General features: G+C 51.5%; 2 protein-coding genes across 5 annotated transcripts; one reads left to right on the top strand and one right to left on the bottom strand.

The window, feature by feature from the left end:
- The first annotated feature begins 210 nt into the window (after window positions 1-210).
- Window positions 211-10,376, top strand: LOC122387911 (mitochondrial potassium channel ATP-binding subunit-like). Of its 4 annotated transcripts, none has more exons than XM_043378561.1 (14): window positions 224-289; window positions 1,387-1,470; window positions 1,895-2,195; window positions 2,445-2,606; window positions 2,940-3,161; window positions 3,548-3,688; window positions 3,916-4,074; window positions 4,413-4,616; window positions 5,571-5,690; window positions 6,153-6,256; window positions 7,372-7,546; window positions 7,986-8,164; window positions 8,502-8,649; window positions 9,497-10,376. In XM_043378561.1, exons 2-14 carry the CDS (start codon window positions 1,397-1,399, stop codon window positions 9,605-9,607), a joined length of 2,100 nt encoding a protein of 699 aa, XP_043234496.1. In that variant the 5' UTR covers window positions 224-289; window positions 1,387-1,396; the 3' UTR covers window positions 9,608-10,376. The 4 variants fall into 4 exon arrangements, with proteins under 4 accessions (XP_043234497.1, XP_043234496.1, XP_043234495.1 ...); XM_043378560.1 differs by having other exon boundaries at window positions 228-600; XM_043378559.1 differs by having other exon boundaries at window positions 228-642.
- A 2,545-nt stretch (window positions 10,377-12,921) lies between these two features.
- LOC122387910 (dynamin-like) lies at window positions 12,922-16,927 on the bottom strand. The gene has a single exon (XM_043378558.1). The coding sequence runs from the start codon at window positions 16,577-16,579 to the stop codon at window positions 14,096-14,098; it is 2,484 nt and encodes an 827-aa protein (XP_043234493.1). The 5' UTR covers window positions 16,580-16,927; the 3' UTR covers window positions 12,922-14,095.
- Window positions 16,928-19,211: the final 2,284 nt, after the last annotated feature.

Genomic DNA, 19,211 nt, shown 5'->3' with positions numbered 1-19,211 from the left:
TAAACAGATGCACGCGTCCGACTTGCGCCCAAAATTTCACCCCCGTAGCCCGCACCGTTCCGGAGCAATAGCCCGCCAAGCGTGACTGACGCGTTACATACATACATACATACATACATACATACGTACAGACGTTTTGATTTTTATATATGTAGATATGGCCACCCAAGGAATGTTGCGTTTCTGGCGCGTAAAAGACAAAAAGTCTTCCACAAATAATTGCATTATTGAAGTTTTGAACTATTAAAAAATAATTCGTTGCAATTCGTTGTATTGCTCGGGTTTACAGGTCTTAATATAATTCAATCGAAGCTTATTTTCTTTATTGTCTCACTCATGCCCTTCTCTGATGGTGATAGGCTCTGCTAGAAATTTTGTCTCTGGGATGGAAAGTCAAAGGCTCAGGCTGAATCATAGCTGATAGGTTATATTTTGAGTGTTTATCATGGACATTGGTGTTTAGGAGACAATTTCGGACATTTTGTGCTTAGGAGACATTATTGACAGCATTGGTATTTACTATTGCAATAGATATTGGCTGGCTCAGATAATTGAAGCTGGAAACTTGTTTGTCCTGTAATTAAAACCATCATCAAATAGGTAGGTACTAGGTACCTACTTTCACATCTTTTGTCCAAATAGGTAAGTACCTAGTTCACTACTTCTGTGTTCCAAAAATCCATTTCAGCATCACAATTGCATCTAAAATTAGCTTTCAAAAGAAACGTCTTAGCTCGATAAAATTGCATCAGTTGAATAGATATCCGTAGCTAGGTACATTGTATGCGCTTTAGTTTAGTTTGTGTTATGTACCAAGAAATTAAAAAAAAATATTGTCTGCGTCACCCAAAAAAACTTAAAAAGAAAAGTTATGTATTTACTTTGAAAAAAGAAAATAAAAGATTTTTTTTTTGGCAGGACATTTTGAGGTGCTTGCCTTCTAATATTTAAGTAGGTGCCATATTTCTGGATCTGCAAATGTACCTAGTTATTTGTAAAATATAATCTAGGTTTTGTCTAATTGTTTTCTCTGTATTTCTTTTTTCTTAGCCCCTGTTCCTCAAAAGGGCTGAATCTGATAGGTGTCTACAGCAATGATATATTAAACATCTGACAACCTCAACCTGGGCAATAAGCATTACAGTGGATAGTTATTTTTTACATCAAACCTCGACAATAACAAGGACATTTATGCAACACCTTCCAACAATAACAATATCTGTCACATCTGTTGCATTCCACCTTAAAAAGTCATCAAAATTGTGTTTCTTTAATGAAAAAAACTGAAGTTTTACCATGTTCTTCACTCACTTCAGTACCTACCTTCCTATTTTCAGTGATTGTAGTGCTAATTAATACTGTGTCTGGCTTTGTCATTGTTTCCAGTAATCCAAGAATGTTGTCATCACTAATTCGCCTGCAGGCCTGTAGGACTGTGCCATTGAAGAGCACCATCTTGCAGGCTACCAGGTAAGATTGGCTCATGTTGACATGTTGCACCTCGATACACTTAAGAAAACCCTCACTGTGCAAGTTCATGTAGTAATTGTGGTGGTGTTGTATGAATGTGGTTGTAAAATAAAGCCTCCATAGCTTATGGGAATGCCTTTCTGCCAGACTAAACTCTGTGACCTGGTATGATCCCCAAAGGTCCCTGTCCTGCTTATGGCTGTGATGCACCACTCTAATCTCTCCCCTGTTACTGCACTGGTTCCTCTTCTTCCATCCAGCCTCTGCTCTCTAGTGTTTGCTGATCAATTTAAACAGTCTCTGACACTTATTCTAGATACCATTGGGAAGTCTACTGGGATCTAGTCGGTTTCTTACACACCTCTCTCGCCTCACTGAACCACATTGACCCCCTGAAGTTCTCTGATCCTTCCTCCGTTCCCAGGGTGCCGCTGCGGACCCCAGTGAACCGGCCAGTGACGCGATGGGCGCCTCGGCAGCCGGTGGGCAGAGCGCCGGCTCGGTCCGGCCGGCCCGTTCCACCTTTCTCCATCCTGCCTCTCGGCCTGAGCGTGTCGGCTGTTTGCGTGTGGCGCTGGCGTCTGGGGAGCGTCACGGCACGTTGTGAGCACGAGCACAGTCGCGTGGTGCCGGAGGAGCCGGCGACGGAGCGACTGCGACTGGACTGGCGCCGCCTCTGGAGCCTGCTCAGACCCTACCTGCACTACCTGATCGGAGCCGTCTGCGTGAGTGGGCGTGTCGGGTGGGCCGAGCGGACGGGCGACAAAAGACAAAAAAAAATATTCCTACTGTATCTGATATCTAGATATCTAATCTTATGATAAAATGGACACAAACTGATTGTCTTGTAGATGTCGCCGTACACTTCGAATTTTATGCAATTTTGCTCTGGAATTAATTTGCTATGTACCAAAAACATTCACATATGAGTTATGCCTCACAAGTCACAACTATGCCATCTCTGGCTCCTGCAGAGTGCAGCCATAGTGGCGCTATGTAATGTGGAGATTCCACGTCTGCTGGGAGACCTGATCAACGTGCTCACCCACTTCGCGTCTGCGGAGGGTGGCGGCCTCCACTTCACCGATGAGCTGCGCGCACCGGCCCTGCGACTCATCTCGTTCTATGGACTTCAGGTGGGAGAGGGATGGGTAATGACAGATGGTGTTGGCAGCAGCGATAGTACGGCATTGAGGACGTCTGAATTTGCTTACCATCCAGTAAGGTATAAACGTTAATGTCTGGTGTCCATCCCTATGTAGTATTGGTGTCTCTCACGCCTTAGTTAGGGGATCAAGATGATAATGACAACGGACTTATTGGCCCGTTTCCCTTTGCGTTCTTGCTTTCTTTTTCTGGACACTCTGCAAGTTATATCTACAAGTTCGGTGCTCTACAAGTACCGAAAAGTAATCTTGCTCCATACGCCTGACACTGCTCTTCCTCGTTTTCTCTCTCTTTCTCTGCAGTCTCTGTTCACGTTCGCCTACATCGTGTGTCTGTCGTACATGGGCGAGGGCATGGCGGCCGACCTGCGCTCGCAGCTGTTTTCCGTGCTCATGCAGCAAGACGTAGCCTTCTACGACCACCACAAGACGGGCGAGGTCATCAACCGACTCACCACTGACGTCCAGGACTTCAAGAGCTCGTTCAAGATGTGCGTGTCGCAGGGCATGCGCAGCGTAGCGCAGGTATGTACGGGACGTTTCTGGAGGGACAGACTCGACAGTTGAGGGCGAGGCTTTGGTTAGGGTAAGGTGATGGCTATGACTAGGAACAGGTCACGAGAAAAAAAAATAGTCGACGAATGGTAGATAATTTTGTTATTTCCGCTCTTCTCGGTTGCAGTTACCACGGAAAACTGATAAATTATCACTGATACGATTGTGATCCTCCCCAATTCGTTGAATGGCTGAGTTACGAGGTTGGTCTGGATAAGAAGCTCATCACTGGACAGTGGACAGGTCGGATATCTTCATGCAAAGTCTGGCCTGTTCCAGAAGTACTACTGAATATGCGACTGGCTGCTCTGTGCGGTCACATCTCACCCCTGCTAAGTCCCATGCCATGTCCCCAGGTGCTGGGCTGTGTGGCCGCTCTGTACCACATGTCACCGCAGCTCACGCTCGGCTCAGCTGTGGTGATCACCTCTGTGATCAGTGTGGGTACACTGATCGGCAGGGGACTGCGAGAGCTCTCCCGCGAGGCGCAGCAGCAGGTCAGTTACAGTGGAGCGCGTTTTCTCAGATATAATGCTCCTCAGATATATGACTCGCCATCACTGAGCGAACAGTTTCAAGACGTTTCCTTGACATCTCTAGACATCACATTGCGATGTCACGTGTGCCTGTGTTGGTATTCAAAGATCGACTAAACCTGTTTTTTTGCATTTAAAAGTGTGATGTGGCTGAAAGGCGAAACTCAGTTTCGCTGCGCGCCCGGCAGGTGGCGCACTCGACGGCGGTAGCTGAGGAAGCCGTCGGGAACGTACGAACGGTGCGAGCCTTCGCCATGGAGGATAGCGAGACGGAAATATACGTGGAGGAGGTGAACAAGTCTCGTGACATGCATATCCGGCTGGGAATTGGCATCGGCTGCTTCCAGGTATGACGGCTGGATTGGCTCAGGTTTGTGGGATGCGAGGGTAGAGATGTTGAGGATGTAAGAGCTCAGATGTTCTGTAGTTGCATAGTGTGAGAAGTCTGTCTTTAAACTCGGGAGTGACCTCAGGTGACAGACATATTGTTCTGGTGACTGGTGAACACATATTCGGCGTTTCTGTCTCCATCTCATGTCGCACTATCCATAACTTCGTCATCGTGTTCGCTTGTATCGTAAGGCGAACGTCATTGATATCATGTCCTGTCAAACGCGTCTGATTTAGGTAGGTACATCCCCGACCCCCACCCCCAGTCGTACTGACCAACCTGCCCTACCTTCAGGCAGGCGCCAACCTGTTCATGAACAGCGTGGTGCTGGCTACTCTCTACTACGGCGGCTACCTGATGTCCATGCAGCAGCTCTCGGCCGGCGACCTGATGTCCTTCCTCGTGGCATCTCAGACCATCCAGCGCTCCCTGGCGCAAATGTCCATCCTGTTTGGGACGTTCGTGCGTGGGATGAGCGCTGGTGCACGTGTGTTTGAGGTGAGAATGGGTGGGGGTGGGGTGAGAGGACTGGGAAGATCCTGGGAGAGAAAGGCTGTGAGAGTAAGGGTGAGCTTGGGTAAGGCTGTGAGAGTAAGGGTAAGAGAGATAGGGTGTGAGGTGGCGGGATGCCGGATGAGTTGATGTGGGCTGAGAGCACGGTCTGAAGAAAAATGAGGGGTCAAGCTGAGCTAGTGAGCTAGGTAAGAGCGTGAGTGAGCTGGGATGAGTGGCCTTGGGAAAGTTACGCTTATTCATATTGTGTGAGAAGAGGTCGGGTTGCAAAGTGCATATTGCGGAGCGTTTGTTTTCGGCGAGCGGTATGTCATACGAAAGGTTTAAATATGTGCTCAGACTTAATCCTGTGCTTGCTTGTCAGACTCGCGAGACATGTCTACGTGGTTTTTGCGTGACACTCGAGGAATTACATGAGTTCCTGCATTAATTGTGGACTAATGACAGGAACAGCTTTCAACTAGCCTTTCACTGAAACATGTGGTAATCAAACATTGCACACATTTCGTACCAGTGTCTGGAAGATGTAGCACATGTACTTTTGGGATCCAAACATTGTTCAACAGGTTAGCAGCATTCCAAGCCAGCATCATCTAAAATATGCACAATCCTCATGCCACTATCTGACTTCAACTGTTCTTACAAATTTGGGAAATCTGATTGACCCGTGGAATGAAATAATGCGGCACCAATGACGTAAAACGTGTGCCTATTTGAATACGTTTATGGGAATGCGCATTGCGTATGAAATGTCCTTGTCATGTCGTGATTGAGGCTTTTGCGTGCGTGCAATGTGTATAAGTCTAGATCATTTGTGCGACATTCATGACTCACTGATATGAGTCACCTCGACATTTCTGCACACCCTGTAGGTCTGTAATAATCTCAGCACACTGTATTCTGTCATGAATTCACGAGATCGTGGCGTTGTTTTCACAGTACATCAACCTGAAGTCTGAGATCCCGATCCGCGGCGGTGATATAATTCCTGTCAGTCAGCTGACTGGCAGCGTGGAGTTCCGTGACGTTACATTCAGCTACCCCACCCGGCCCGGAGTGGTGAGTAGGACAATAATTTTCCAGGGGGCAGGGATCCATGCATGATCTTTTTTTTGCGAGTATAAACCACAAATGGGACTGGTTGTGCCAGTTGTGGGGCAATGGACAATATGATTTTAATCGAGGTGTTGAGTTGGTTCTGCCTTTTTCCTGTGCTGTGTTTCTGCTTACGTATAATTCCTTCCACCAAATGACACTGCCGTTGTCTCTGTTCTGGTCGTCACTACTGGGAGATCAATTGCTAATTGAATTAATGTTTCTTGCCAGTACTCTGATTAAATTGTGCCGGTCTTATCCTTTCAAGCGGTGCTGGACTTGGTGCTGTCAGGTCCCCATGTTCAGCTATTGTTACGATCCCTTTCCCTTTCAGACGGTATTCTACGGCCTGCAGCAGCAGTCGTTATCAGTTCCCCCACGTTCACTGATCAGTGATCAATACGATCTTCCCCTTGGCCCTTACAGACGGTGCTGGACGGCCTTCAGCTGAAGGTGCCGTCGGGTCACATGCTCGCCCTGGTCGGATACTCTGGAGGAGGAAAGTCCACCTGTGCGGCTCTGCTGGAGAGGTTGGTATTGTTCTCAACCATTGGATAGCAGATTTTTAATGTCATGCTTCTAATCATATTAGGGGTGACATCACAGGACACTTATCTTCTATCGGACACATATCTTGTACCTTAGCGACTTTGTATTTTTTATGTACAATTAGTGTTATGATTACCAGTTTCCTCGGAGTGAGTGAAATAGTGTGATTCCAAGACTACAATGTTTCCTTTTCCAACAACGTTTTGATGAGATTGAAAAAGAGACATTGACCCAGTACCGAGACTGACGGCTGACTGCTGAGCCAGACTGATACCGGTTTCCCTGACACCGAGTCGATTGGTGACGACCCGGCAGCCTGGTCCTGGCGTGTCTTTTCCGACTACTACTGCACACAATCCTCTGGTTCCTGATCTTGTCAACTGTCTCCGTTTGTTTTCCGCTCATATTGCTCCACGCACCACTTTATTCCTAACAAATGCAACGGTTACTTATGAAGTTCATACGTTTTTTTCAGTCGCTGCTGCCATAAAACGAACGGCCGCCATATAACCTGGACAGTTATGACTTAATGACAAACGTGCTCATGAACGTGGCATTAGGGAGAATCAACTGAGCTATATGTCGCTGAATAGTACGCATCCGTGTTGAATTTATAGAATTCCGTTCGGGGAATTAGAGACATCAGTTCCTGTCCACCGTAACCATTTTGCGTAGACGACGAGATTGCATACTGGCCAAAGTCACTCAGCCAAACTTAAACGCAGAAACTGCAGCTACGACGGTGGCGGTGCTGGAGGCCTGTGACTGTGACAATGGTCTCTACCAGTAACCCGTACCGATATCAGTAACTCGACGATGACATTGACCTTTCACGGTGACGATGCTAGCCTGACAGTCCAGTGACGATATGTGCTATTCGCTGGCCAGGTCCTATCCTATGGCCCGCTGTTGGGTCAGGTATATTCTGAACGTGTGTTCTCTCCACCGGCCAGGTTCTGTGATTAACTGACAGGCCAGATGCTGCTGGACGGTCACGTGTGTTCTGATTTCTGAACGTGTATTCCCTCTGCCGGTCAGGTTCTATGACCCAATGTCTGGCTAAGTGTGTTCTGAACGTGCCTTCTCTGTCTGTCAGGTTCTATGACCCGGTATCTGGCCAGGTTCTCCTAGACGGTCACGACCTGCGCTCTCTGGACCCTCACTGGCTGCGCGGCCGTGTCATTGGCTACATCAACCAGGAGCCGGTGCTGTTCGCCACCTCCATCCGGGAGAACATTCGCTACGGCAGGGAGGACGCCACTGATGAGGAGGTATGCACTCGGCAGACGCCCGGCCAGCTCTGCAGCTGTCCAATGTCCATTTCCTTCTAGGGACGGTCAGCTTGCACGGGTTCTGGACAAAAAGTCAAATGATAAAAGGTAAAAGGATGATAAGTCAACAGACATTACGTCAAAAGCAACGTTTTGACTTTTCATCCGTGCATCAGCGTGCACACTTTGTTTCTGTCTGTAGACAGACTCTGTCTAGTGGCGCCGCCGTCTGTCTTCTAGTCTCTCTAATGTGGATGTGGCGATGGGGCGTCACTTTGATGTAACGTACCGTTTGTCTGGGAGGGCTGCAACTAGGAGTCATATTTAGGACTCGTGTAAATGCACTGGCTCGCATGCGTTTTTTTTCGGCCCCAATTCTCGGCCCCGCAACCACCCTATCCACTCCCCCACTTACCTTTCCCTTCCCCTTTACCCCCAGGTGATGCAGGCGGCGCGCCTGGCCAACGCGCATCACTTCATCTCCGACCTGCCGGACGGTTACGACACGGCGGTCGGCGAGCGGGGAGTCACCCTGTCCGGCGGTCAGAAGCAGCGCGTGGCCATCGCACGAGCGCTCCTCAAGGACCCGCGCATCCTCGTGTTGGATGAGGCAACTAGGTAAGTGGCGGGGAAGGTAGAGGAAGGGACAGGTAAAGGGCGGAGAGCGGATGAGGAAGACTCAGACGGAGAGGGAAAGGGAAGGAGGATGATTCGGAGAAAAAGGCTACATTGGCATGGCCAAGTGTTGATAATCGGCAGGATACAAATGCTTTTAGACAACACACCGAACTGTCTTCTTTGTGACATCATACTTGGCTACGTCATATAAAACTTGCACCACGGTTGTTATGAAATTTGTTTGTTTATTGTGGCTTTAGGACGCGCCGGCTACAGCGGTCATTTTGTGCCCAGTTGGTCTGTCATTGCGCTGACCTGTGCCTTTCCTCCCTCCTAGCGCGCTGGACGCCGAGTCTGAGAAGGTGGTGCAGGAGGCGCTGGACCGGGTGGTGACGGGTCGGACCGTACTGGTGATCGCCCATCGGCTCTCCACCGTCAGACACGCCGACTGCATCGCCGTTATCGCCAACGGCAGGGTGGCAGAGGTGAGAGAGGAGGGAGGGAGGAGGGGAGAAAGGCAGAGTAGATGAGGGGGAGGAGAATATCAGAGCCGATCGGATCACATAGGAAAAACCATTCACAGCAGTCATAAGCTCAAATCAGCATGATGTAACAAAATTATCAACATATGTTCTATCAAAACAATTAGACATGATTGACGGAATTTCAATGAGATCCGATAATTAGGCATTTACGCGTGCAATCCACGTGTGCATTTTTCCTCGATCCCTATTTCGCAACGTCATATTACCGCTGTGCTCCGCCCGCATCGGTTGCGATTTTGCGCCTGAGCGCCCGCGTGTCTTTGCCTGCAGAGTTCTGCAGAGCTTGCCGCAATGACCGACCGAGGCGGCACGATTTTATGATACCTTATCTCCGGCCGTGTGGCCAGTTTCCCCGTCTGACTCGTTCAGGGCCGTGCAACGGTTATCCCACGGCGGGGCCGGAAACGCTCGGTCGGAGATGTGGGGCGGGGCTCGGCTGTACCAGACCGTTCGGGCGGGGTCCGGCGGGTTCTGCTGGGAGAGTGGCAGGTCCCTGACCCGGAGTGATAAGCCGCTGACGATCATCCCTCGATCAGTGACCGGCAGTCTCATCGTGGGCGACACTGTTTCTGTCCTCATGACTGGGTTTAGGCGATCTTGTGTCATGCCCGGAGCTGTCTTCTTCGGTAGCTATAAACCTACCCCTTTTGAGGTCTATGATAAAACTGGTTTTGTCTAAAATTTGGTTTTGTCTGGTCTGATTTGTGATGTTTCCTCATTCCTAGCGTGTCTGTCAGTGCCCATTTTATGTCTCTAACCGTGTCCCTCGCCGTCTCCTCTGCCTCAGATGGGCTCACACGCCGAACTGGTCAAGAAGAAGGGCCTATACTGGGACCTGGTGAAACACAACACACTACAAGGCGAGGGTGGCGTTCAGGCCGACACTCGTTCATTGTAACTACGGTGCCAGGGGCCTGTGGAGGCTTTAGATACCAATTATAGTCTGTGATCTATGTAGACAGAGGATAGGTGTGCCGGGAATAGAGTAACGGGTAGGAACAACGATGAAAACGAACAGCAGTTCGGTACGGTACTGGCTGCGGAAGCCGTCTTATATCATGAACAGAATGATTGCCCGATGTCCGTCTGTTTGTGTGCAGAAGTTTGTGGTGTTTGTATACGGTCCAGCTGCGAGCGACCGGTCGATCGCACGCCAGCGGGCGTTTTAGTCCGTGAGAGATCCCGCCAGATCGTGAGTCACTCGTGAGTCATTGGTGAGTCGACAGTGAGTCGACGGTTATTTGTTCACGCTTCGTGAGTCGCATGACGACTCCATGGCCTCGGCCCCGGGCCCGGTTTTATGCAGTGCAATCAGTGTTGGTACTTTGGATTGAGTGGCGAATGAGGTAGCGCGGGTTACACAATTTTAACGGCTGATCCACTCAGGTGAAGTAATTTAAAGCATACGAGGTGAAGAAATCAGCGATAGCTTGTGTCACGTCAGCATAGATAATATGCTTTACAAATGATTTGTAGTGCCAGTTGATACTCTCAGATACTGGAGTGTGACGCGTTACCCAGTATTTTTAGGTGGCACTCTGTGATTGCTCGTTAGTGTGAATGGGTTATATCATCCACATCGTGGGCGTGTATTGTATTCTGTGGTGTCACAATCAATACCTCAATGGAGTGATCAAACAATACACCCATGCATTATCTTTTGATCATCCGGTGTGTACGTATGTAATTGCGCTCCGATGCAGGCAGACTCCCCAACGGGTGTAGACGGAGCTGTGAAAATACTGGACATATCGACTGATATGCTTACTTACGATCTGTCAGCGACCCACGAGAACATATCGTCCATGGCAATGCAGTTCGACCCGGCGCGACGCTATCTCCGTTTGTTATACGAGAACGTCAAATGCCAGATTGTGAATATTTTACGCCCGATTTCCTTAGCCTCACACAAAGCCTGCAGCTCGCGTGCGTGCTGATCCTGATCTATTGGCGGCTGACATCGTGTGAGCGGTGTCGATTGTCCCCCCCCCCATCCACACCACCCCCTTCGGGCCAGCGCAGATTGGCGGAGGTGCCCGAGTGACGTCACCGCGACGGAAGCCCCGGGGCAGCGGCTGGGTCACCGGGAACCGCTGACGGGCAGGGTCGCCTGAAGACAGGGGTAAGCCGGCGGTGAACGCCCGCCGGTGCTGTGACGAACTCTGGCCTGCATCGAGTCCGGATGGAGGCTCTGAGCAAATCGATTGGGGTTGGGGACGAGATGATTGGAAGCAACAATAAAAATGCTTTGCAATCAATCATAAAATCGTGCGTCCGGTGTCAGTTCAGCTTTGAACGCCTCACGATGAGACAAACACTTAGTTTGGAATCGTTCCCAGTCCTACCTCCGATTATTTTGTTGTCTTCCGTTGAACCAAATGAACCAAACTACCTCTCTCTTACCCCCATTCTTTCAGATTTAAGTACAACGTGAAGCGCGGATCACGTTTTCAGTCTGGCCGAGCACGTTCCAAGAAAGGTAATCAACTAGCTGGCACGGCAGACGAAATTTATGTCCTCACGGGAGGAAGCGAAGTCCGGGTAGAACTGAAAATCAAAAGTAAAGTGAAGATGCTCGTAGCTTGAGCAAATTGAAGAACCCTTTACCTACTAGATCTCTAGGCGCGTTCTGGCTCGCACAACGTTCGTGGTGCATTGACTACTTTTTGTCGACCACCTGAGATTCGAACAAAAACTGTCATTTTTTGCGTCCCTCTCACCACCTCTCACGCTGATCACTAACAGAGACTCTCGGCGCGGTACCGACAGCAGGCCCTGGCTCCGTGCGACCCCTGGTGATGGTAATAAGGTTATCGATGTCACAGAGCAGGTGACCACATCGAGCGCTGAATGGTCTCCGCGGGAGGTATGGGGCAGGGGAGTCAGGGAGAGGTCAATGAGATTCATCTCCTGGCTGGGAGGCCGAGCCCTCCTTCAGCCAGTAGCAAATTGTGATCCACTCATCCGTTTTTATCCAACCCACAGGCTGCCGGAGTCCCTTTCGGGCGCAGATGACCAGCACTCTTGAGCTACCTCGTGCGGCATCTCCCCCGTTTGGGGTCAGTGGTACGGCCACCGTTTGTCCTCCCCCGGGCCGCCGCCGCCCGGCCGACCCACGATCGACTCGGCCGCCATCGATCCGCCGCCCCCGCCCCCGCCCGGCCGGCCGCACTGGACGCCCGCCCACCGTACGCCGCCAGGCCGGCCGGCCCGAGCCAGCGTATGTAGGCCGGGCGGGCGAACCGACGGGAGGCGACTGGTACGACTAGGGGCGCAGCGGGGGCCGAGAGCGTACGGGCAAACAGGGTACGCGAGTACGAAAAAAGCAGAGGGTTTGGTACGGACGAGTACGCTCAGGGAACGGTTATCAAAACGCCGGGTGGAGCAGAGTAAGGGTACACACAGACTCGGATAGGGCGCAAAAAGTAAACAGCAAGACTACGGACGGATGGGGAGTAAACTATTCTTGACAGCATTGCGGTAGCGCTAAGTGAATAATATACGCCCATTACTGCGGTGCATAGCCGGTGACGTCTCAATCCAGCCCGTCGGTCGGTGTGGCTCGCTCCGACACCGAACAAGCTGTGCTGACTGGTCGATGGCGAGGCACAGGATACGGCCGTAATTGGCTTAAGCCAACAGACTGCTGGCTCACTCAACCGCGTTGTGCATGAACCCCGAGCGACTAGATTGTAGCGTGCTGTGTGGTCAGAGGCTGGGATTGTTACAGTGTTTGTACAGTCGCATCATCACCCTATGATACCATATCTAATAGCACATGAAATGCACTCAACGGAGACGAATGCAGTGCAAACGCGAACAGACAGTCGACGGCATGGTTCTCAGTCGAGTGGCACTCTGGCCAATCAGTTTGTTCATGATAGTGGTCCGACGGTCTAAGCCGTTCCTTTCTCCCCAGTCCGGCACGAGCCAGTCCGCACCACGACGGTCCTAACTCCTAGATAGCCGGAGCCACGCCGTACCGCGCACCGCCCCCGGCCGGGTTCCGCCCCTGCATACCCTGAAATCGGAGCCACGACCGCCGGAACGCAAACATGTGCACTCAATTTGTTCCAGATTTTGCAGAGTCGCTGTTCGACATACCGGAAGGTTCGCATGTTTTCAGTGATCTCGCAGTGGACAAAAAACGAGTTCCTTTCCGCTTTCGCCGGATGATACCCTGTCGCTTCCGTCGCCTGGACACAGCCAATCCACTTGACGACAGATGTATTTACCACTCCTGGAACGCACAAGATATGCTACGACTCTCAGTGCACATCGAGATGATGATTTAATCAGATCATTATTTTCAGCATCAGGTAAACGTATCAACGCTTAACAAACCCAATTCAATCGGGAGCACATATCACAATGCGACGCGGGAGATTGTGTCAACTGAACGTCTCTACAAATGATGCCATCTATCACGCTGGCCCTGAGCCTAGCTAAACGTCCATTATGCCGTATCGCGACGGGCAACTGTCGGTAACGCCGCCACTGAAGCGTCATGTACAGCTGAGGGGCCGGTGAGGACCGGCGGCGACCCCGGAGTGCAGAACATCACCACGCTGGCCTAGAGCCGTACCGTGAGACCAACAACACCAACTAGAGGCCGACGGGCCGGCTACCGCGCCGCGGCGGGCCGCCCGCGCGGGACCGACACCCGAGCGCACGGCGCCTCGGCCACACCGGATCGGTAATAACAGTAACAACGACTAACAGCTTGAGCTACGTTCGACAATAGTGGGGTGGAGGCCGGGGCGGGCACACCGGCCGGACGCAGAGGAGCGCCGTCCAACAGAGGGGCGACAGGCCGGCCCGTTGGCACACCGCCGGACGCGGCACAGGGCGGGCCGAGCGAGGGTCCGCGCCACATCAAGACGGCCAAAAATCTCGGGAGATCTCAATTACCTATGGAAGCTGTTATTGGAATGCAGAACAACATTAACGATAGTTGCAAGCATTAACATTGTCATGGGCAAAGATACGAAAAACTATGTCATATGAAAGCAAAACTTATCACCGAGCTAAGTAGCGTTTTAGGCATGCTCCCTCAACCAAATACAACAATGTACAATGCACAACAAGTCTTTGCCGTAACGGCAAAATAGAGTTCCAAATAGAACCAAGTAGCGACACAAAGTCCAATAAATGTGTCGGTCAACTTCAGTCAGTGTCACACCGGTGCCGATCCCACGGGGAGGGAGCCGGACCGACACACTGTCCCAGAAGACTCCCTCGAGCCACCTACCATGACGGACGACTCCGCGGGCCGGTGTCGGGCCGGTGTGCCTTCCTCGGCGGCCGCAGCCACCTCAGATCTAGGCTATGGCGGCCGTCCCCGGCGGCCGCCGGCTAGGGGCGCCTGGGTCTCGCGTCTTGGCGCCTAGCGCGGCCGGCCGGGCACGGGCGGCGGCGCGCCGGCCCGGCTCGGCTGCAGCGGCGGCGGCAGGCCCTGGCGGCCGCCCGGTCGCGATGGGATGGCCGGCGCCGGACGGCTGGAGGCCGGCACGGGCGGTGGGCCGCGGGAGGCCGCCGGCGGCGGAGGGCCGCGCCGCGCCACGCCCGGCGACGGCCCGCTGCTGGTCGAGTTGGCGAAGTCCATGTTGACGGCGGCAGAGGTGGGCGCCGCCGTGCAGGCCAGCTGGGCGCTGCTGATGATGCGCAGCGCCTCCTTGCAGGCGTGGTACATGCGCAGCATCTCCTCCCGCTTGGCGGCCTCCTCCTCCGACTCCTCCATCATGCTGGTCTGGTCGCCGCTGGCGTACAGGTGCGCCAGCAACTCGCCCATGATGAACGTCTTGCACTGGTTGATCATCATGTACATGATTGTCTTGGGCACCAGGTCGCCGGTGGTTTTGGTGACGATCTTCATGTAGCTGTCCACCAGGTTGCGGATGGTCTCCACCTGCCGCTCGAGGGCGGGGTCCAGCGAGGCGGACGGCTCAGAGTTGCCCTCATCTCCGTTGGCGGGCGCCTCCTTCTCCGGGTAGACACCGGCGCGCAGGAACGACGCCTTCCACGAGTCCATTTCCTCGGAAGTTTCACACGACAGCTCCAGCTGCTTCAGGTCCTTGTAGACGTTCTTCCCACCCGGCGAGAAGATGGCGAACGCCGAGCGGCGCGACATGAAGCCGCTCTCGACGTCGCGCACCTTCAGGTTGTCCAGCGGCAGCATGTACTTTTTGTCACGTTCCTCCTCGTCCTTGAACCAGCTGAGGCTCTCGGACGTCAGCACGAACCAGTAGTCACGCGAGCCGCCGCGCATGATGCCCAGGTTGCTGATGCCGAGGAAACCCTTCCGGATCACCTGGTTGCCCAGCTTGCGGCCGGTCTTGTTGGCATTCTCCGTCTGAGACTGGGCGTTGGCGAAGCCGATGAAGTCCTCGTGGTTGGTGTTCATGTAGGCGAGCTCGCAGTCCACCAGCAGAATGATCTGGCGCTTCACCTCCGACTCGCGCTCGCGGATGAAGGTGCAGACGATGCGCTCCGTCTCGTCGCGCAGACGCGGGTACCGTGCCATCTTGTCGGTGCACGAGCGCACCACGTTCGTGAGCTCCTGCACCACCAGATCGACGCACTTGAGGCTGGGCTCCTTCAGCCGCTCGATCTGCTTCTTGACGATGGCCTCAAAGGCCATGTCGGGCGTGAAGAGACCGACGCGAATACCGTGGATGTTACGGATGGCGAAGGCGATCTCCTTGCGCAGCTCTTTCTCGTCAAATTCCATCTTGACGATCTCGAATGGGAAACGTTCGTGGAAGAGCCGGTTGATCTTGGCGCCGCCCGACAGCTCAGCGGTGTTGATGCGGCCGTCGCCCTTCCCGGAGCCTTCGATGGAGCGATCAAAGTCTGCCTGCAGTTGCTGGATCATCTGCAGCATCGCCTTCGTCTTGATGCTGGGATCGTCTGGTCGGAAGTGCTTGTACTCCTCCACTTCCTTCTCCATGCTCAGCAGCTGCTTCTGCAACTTGTCCCGCAGGGCTGGCAAGGTGTCTTTGATGTGATTGGACAGCTGCTGGTTCAGGACTCGCTGGAGGTAGGGTGTGCCCATGCGGTCAGCCATTGCCCTGTATGCAGGATGACTGAGGAAGAACTTTCTCTCGGCTGCCATGGCAGCTTTGATATCCTTCCTGCCATCAATATCCCTCTGGCTGCGGTTGACTACACCCACGTACCCTCGTCTCAGGGGGTATGTTCTGTTCTCCAGGATATCTTTGGCATCAGTGCCATCATCCATCAAGTCAAGCTTGGTGATGACTCCAATTGTACGAATACCATCAGGATCCACTTCTTTTGCCAGCTTCAGTGCATCACTGATTGCCAAATCCTGGTTTGCAGGAGTGACTGCAAGAATCAGGCAGTTTGGCTTTGAGATGAACTGCATGAGCATGCTTCTAATTTGTTCCTCAATGTCTTTTGGCTGATCACCAACTGGTACCCTTGTCATACCAGGTAGATCCACTAACGTCAAGTTCAAGACATGGGGTGAGTACACTCTCAGGTTAATTGGTATTGGACTGATCCCTTTGTTAGATCCAGTCATCCGATCAGTTTCTGCTTCAATCTCTTTCCTGATATCATCAAAGTTGGCAAATTGTTGACCTTTGCAGTGCAGGAATTCACCATACTCTGATGGTCCATTTATCAACTGAAGCACCAAGGGTCGTCTTGTCACAATACCTGATCCACGAGGAAGGAAATCTTGTCCGACAAAGTTTTCCAATACTGATGACTTGCCAGCACTCTGTCCTCCAACAACAGCTATTTGGGGCAAGTCCAGCTGCATTGATACACCCATTTGAGAAAAAGCATCTTGCAGTTGGTTTACAATACCAATAAGGTTTTCCATTCCAGTGTTTCCCGACATTTTGATCAGGTGAGTTCACTGTCACTGAGTCCAAGAAGCAAAACTGGAAGATTATGTACTGAAGGTATCAAATTAAAGAGCAGCAATTTCTCTCACATATTACAATGTTTGTCTTCAAGATCAACTGAGCCAGAAAGGTTCAAAATAAAATACCCTTCGTTCAACACATAGTAAGGGTTGAAAACAATCACAGCTGGGACTGGAACTTGGGATCCGAGGACTTGCACCGAGGACTCGGAAGCGAGCCTTGTTTGTTTGTTTGTTTTCTTGATTGTTTAACGACGCATCAGTCAGACTTGACTATTAGCGTCGGTTCTTCTTATTCGCCGGAAGCGAGCCTTGGGAAGCGAGATACGCAAAGCAATAACAAGAGACGGCAGGTCAATATTTTCCTGTCATTTCATACATAAATGGCGCACCAGTTACAAAAACTGAAAAATGTGAGAAGCATGCTGCCACCAATTCAATATTTGCGATTCCTTGTGTCATGCGAAATTTTCTTATCGAATGATACTGCAACTGAGGGACAAAAGAAGAAATTTGGCTTGAAATATTTCTGATGTGGTTTTAAAATTGATATTTTGCTGTTGAGGAAAAATTATCCCAAAAATCTTAATTCAGATAAAACATCAACCACAACAAAAACGCACGGCTACGTCCTCTAGCGTTCGAAATCCAAGCTAAGCTTTGTCGATCGCCGCTAGGTCTTGTCCACTCAGCCCTTGACTCAGCCTGGTCAAGCCGGTCGGTCTGATCTACAGCGCCATCTGATTTTCTTTTCTAAATCCACAGAGGGCAGCACTTATTCCTCCTGTCGTTTTTCGGTGTTGTCTGCTGGAAGAAGGGGAGCCGAAACACCCGCAGGCCGCACGGCAATGGCAGGCGTGCTGGAGCCTCGAGCTTTCGGGTGGCCAATGGCATGATGCGCCGCGCCTTTTCGTACCTACCGGGATGCCTCGTTCCGGAACCGCCAGGTTTCGGCTGTCACTATCTCCCGAACAGGAACGAACTTAGGATTTGGCCGAGGGGGGGGGGGGAGGAATCCCGGGGGCCTCCTCTCTAGGACCTCCCTACTGAGGAGTCAGAGGGGCCCCATGGTCTTGTGGGTTTGTTGATCATTGAGCCACTTTATTAAAACATTTTCATCCACCCCGTAATTGAGAGTTTTGATGTTTCATATAATATCTAAGTATCATCTAAAATGTCTACCTACAAACATTGATGCATGCATAGCATGCTTTGAAACATGGATGCGCAAAAATCCTTCTCTAGCCCTCCCCATATGATCCCTCTCCCTGAGTGCGCCACTGCCGTGACCTCTGACCCACTCGGTGGCCCTGACCGCCAGCCGGCCACATACCAATACGTGACCGTCTCTAATCGCAAGACTCACCCCACTCCGTCCGGGTGAGTTTTCCGTGCGGTTGCGGTGTGGTGCGTTGCGTCGCGGGATAATGGGACGCCGGTGAAAACAGGGCGCCGGAGGGCATATTAGTCACGTGACATTTGGAACTTCTCCCGCTTCATGGGCCTTCTATATCCCAAACGTCACGTGTAAATTTAACGAACCTTGATCAAATCGCCCCAGGCGCCCTGTTTTCACCGTCGTCCGGATAATGCGGTGTGTTGCATTGCGGTGTAGTGCAGTGAGTTTGGGACAGTGTAGTGAGTTGCAGGATGGTGCCGTGTGTTGTGTTGCACTGTGCTGTGTTTCGGTGCGAGTTGTGGTGCGTTGCAGACGTTGTGGTGCAGTGCGCTGAGGTGCGATGCGACAACTCGTGAGGCGATGCGTTGCGTTGCAGGACGGTGCATGAGTTTCAGTACTGCGCGACTTGGTACGGAGGCGGCCTAACTCAGCATACAGAGACAAAGTGTAATCTGAAGACTGAACCACATACATTTTACGTGACCTGTCCAAGAAGACTTGCCCTGTTTGAAAGTTGAGCTCAGTCGCGAAACTGAGCCATTAATTCGGCAAAGTTTGAGGCGCTGTGCCCGGTTTGCCTCGAGCCTTGCTCTTCGTTCCTGGCCGGAACAACATGCGACAGGCGGCAGGCGAATGGAACCGGCACTACAACTATGGACCATCGACTCCGAGAATGGGCAACGGAACATAAAAGGTAAGTGTGACGTCAATCCGTCATTTCTGTAGCCCTAACTATTAGCAAACGGTCAGTCGTCCATAAGCACCTTTTAGCACATTAGCGAACAGTCGCCGAAAGCTTTTAAGTTCTCTGTCTTCAATCCTGGTGCAATGCAATTTCTGGCCGACCGACTTGAATTTTTCATTTATCCAATATTGGCAAATTCAATGACAGCTTATAGCTTTTTTTAAAGCGGTCTTATGCTTGTAAAAATAAATGCGCAGTTTTACCAAAGATTGAAAGGGGGGCTATTAAAGCATCCAAGAGCGCAGCATCCAAAATACGCAACAACCAAAACCGCAGCATCCAGTGATCAAAACCTCCAAATAACATCCAAAATCGGCCCTTTTGGGAGCATTTAGAGCATCCAAGAGCGAAACATCCAAGGATGCAGAATCCAAAACCGTATCATCCAAAATGGCAGCACGAGAATATCTGAGAATCGTATAATCCAAAGACGGTTCATCCAAGAGCGAAACATCCAAGCA

This window comes from Amphibalanus amphitrite, unplaced genomic scaffold, assembly GCF_019059575.1.
Source record: "Amphibalanus amphitrite isolate SeventyFive unplaced genomic scaffold, NRLGWU_Aamphi_draft 000303F_arrow, whole genome shotgun sequence".
NCBI lineage: Eukaryota > Metazoa > Arthropoda > Thecostraca > Balanomorpha > Balanidae > Amphibalanus > Amphibalanus amphitrite.
Note: the sequence above shows the minus strand (reverse complement) of the source record. Positions and strands in the feature narration are given on the sequence as shown.

Coding starts and splice junctions, on each gene's coding strand:
- LOC122387910 (XM_043378558.1), bottom strand. CDS start 16,579: ATGTCGGGAAACACTGGAATGGAAAACCTTATTGGTATTGTAAACCAA.
- LOC122387911 (XM_043378562.1), top strand. CDS start 1,274: ATGAAAAAAACTGAAGTTTTACCATGTTCTTCACTCACTTCAGTACCT. Junction 2,607..2,939: donor TCTCGTTCTATGGACTTCAG/GTGGGAGAGGGA, acceptor CTTTCTCTGCAG/TCTCTGTTCACGTTCGCCTA. Junction 4,075..4,412: donor TTGGCATCGGCTGCTTCCAG/GTATGACGGCTG, acceptor CCCTACCTTCAG/GCAGGCGCCAACCTGTTCAT.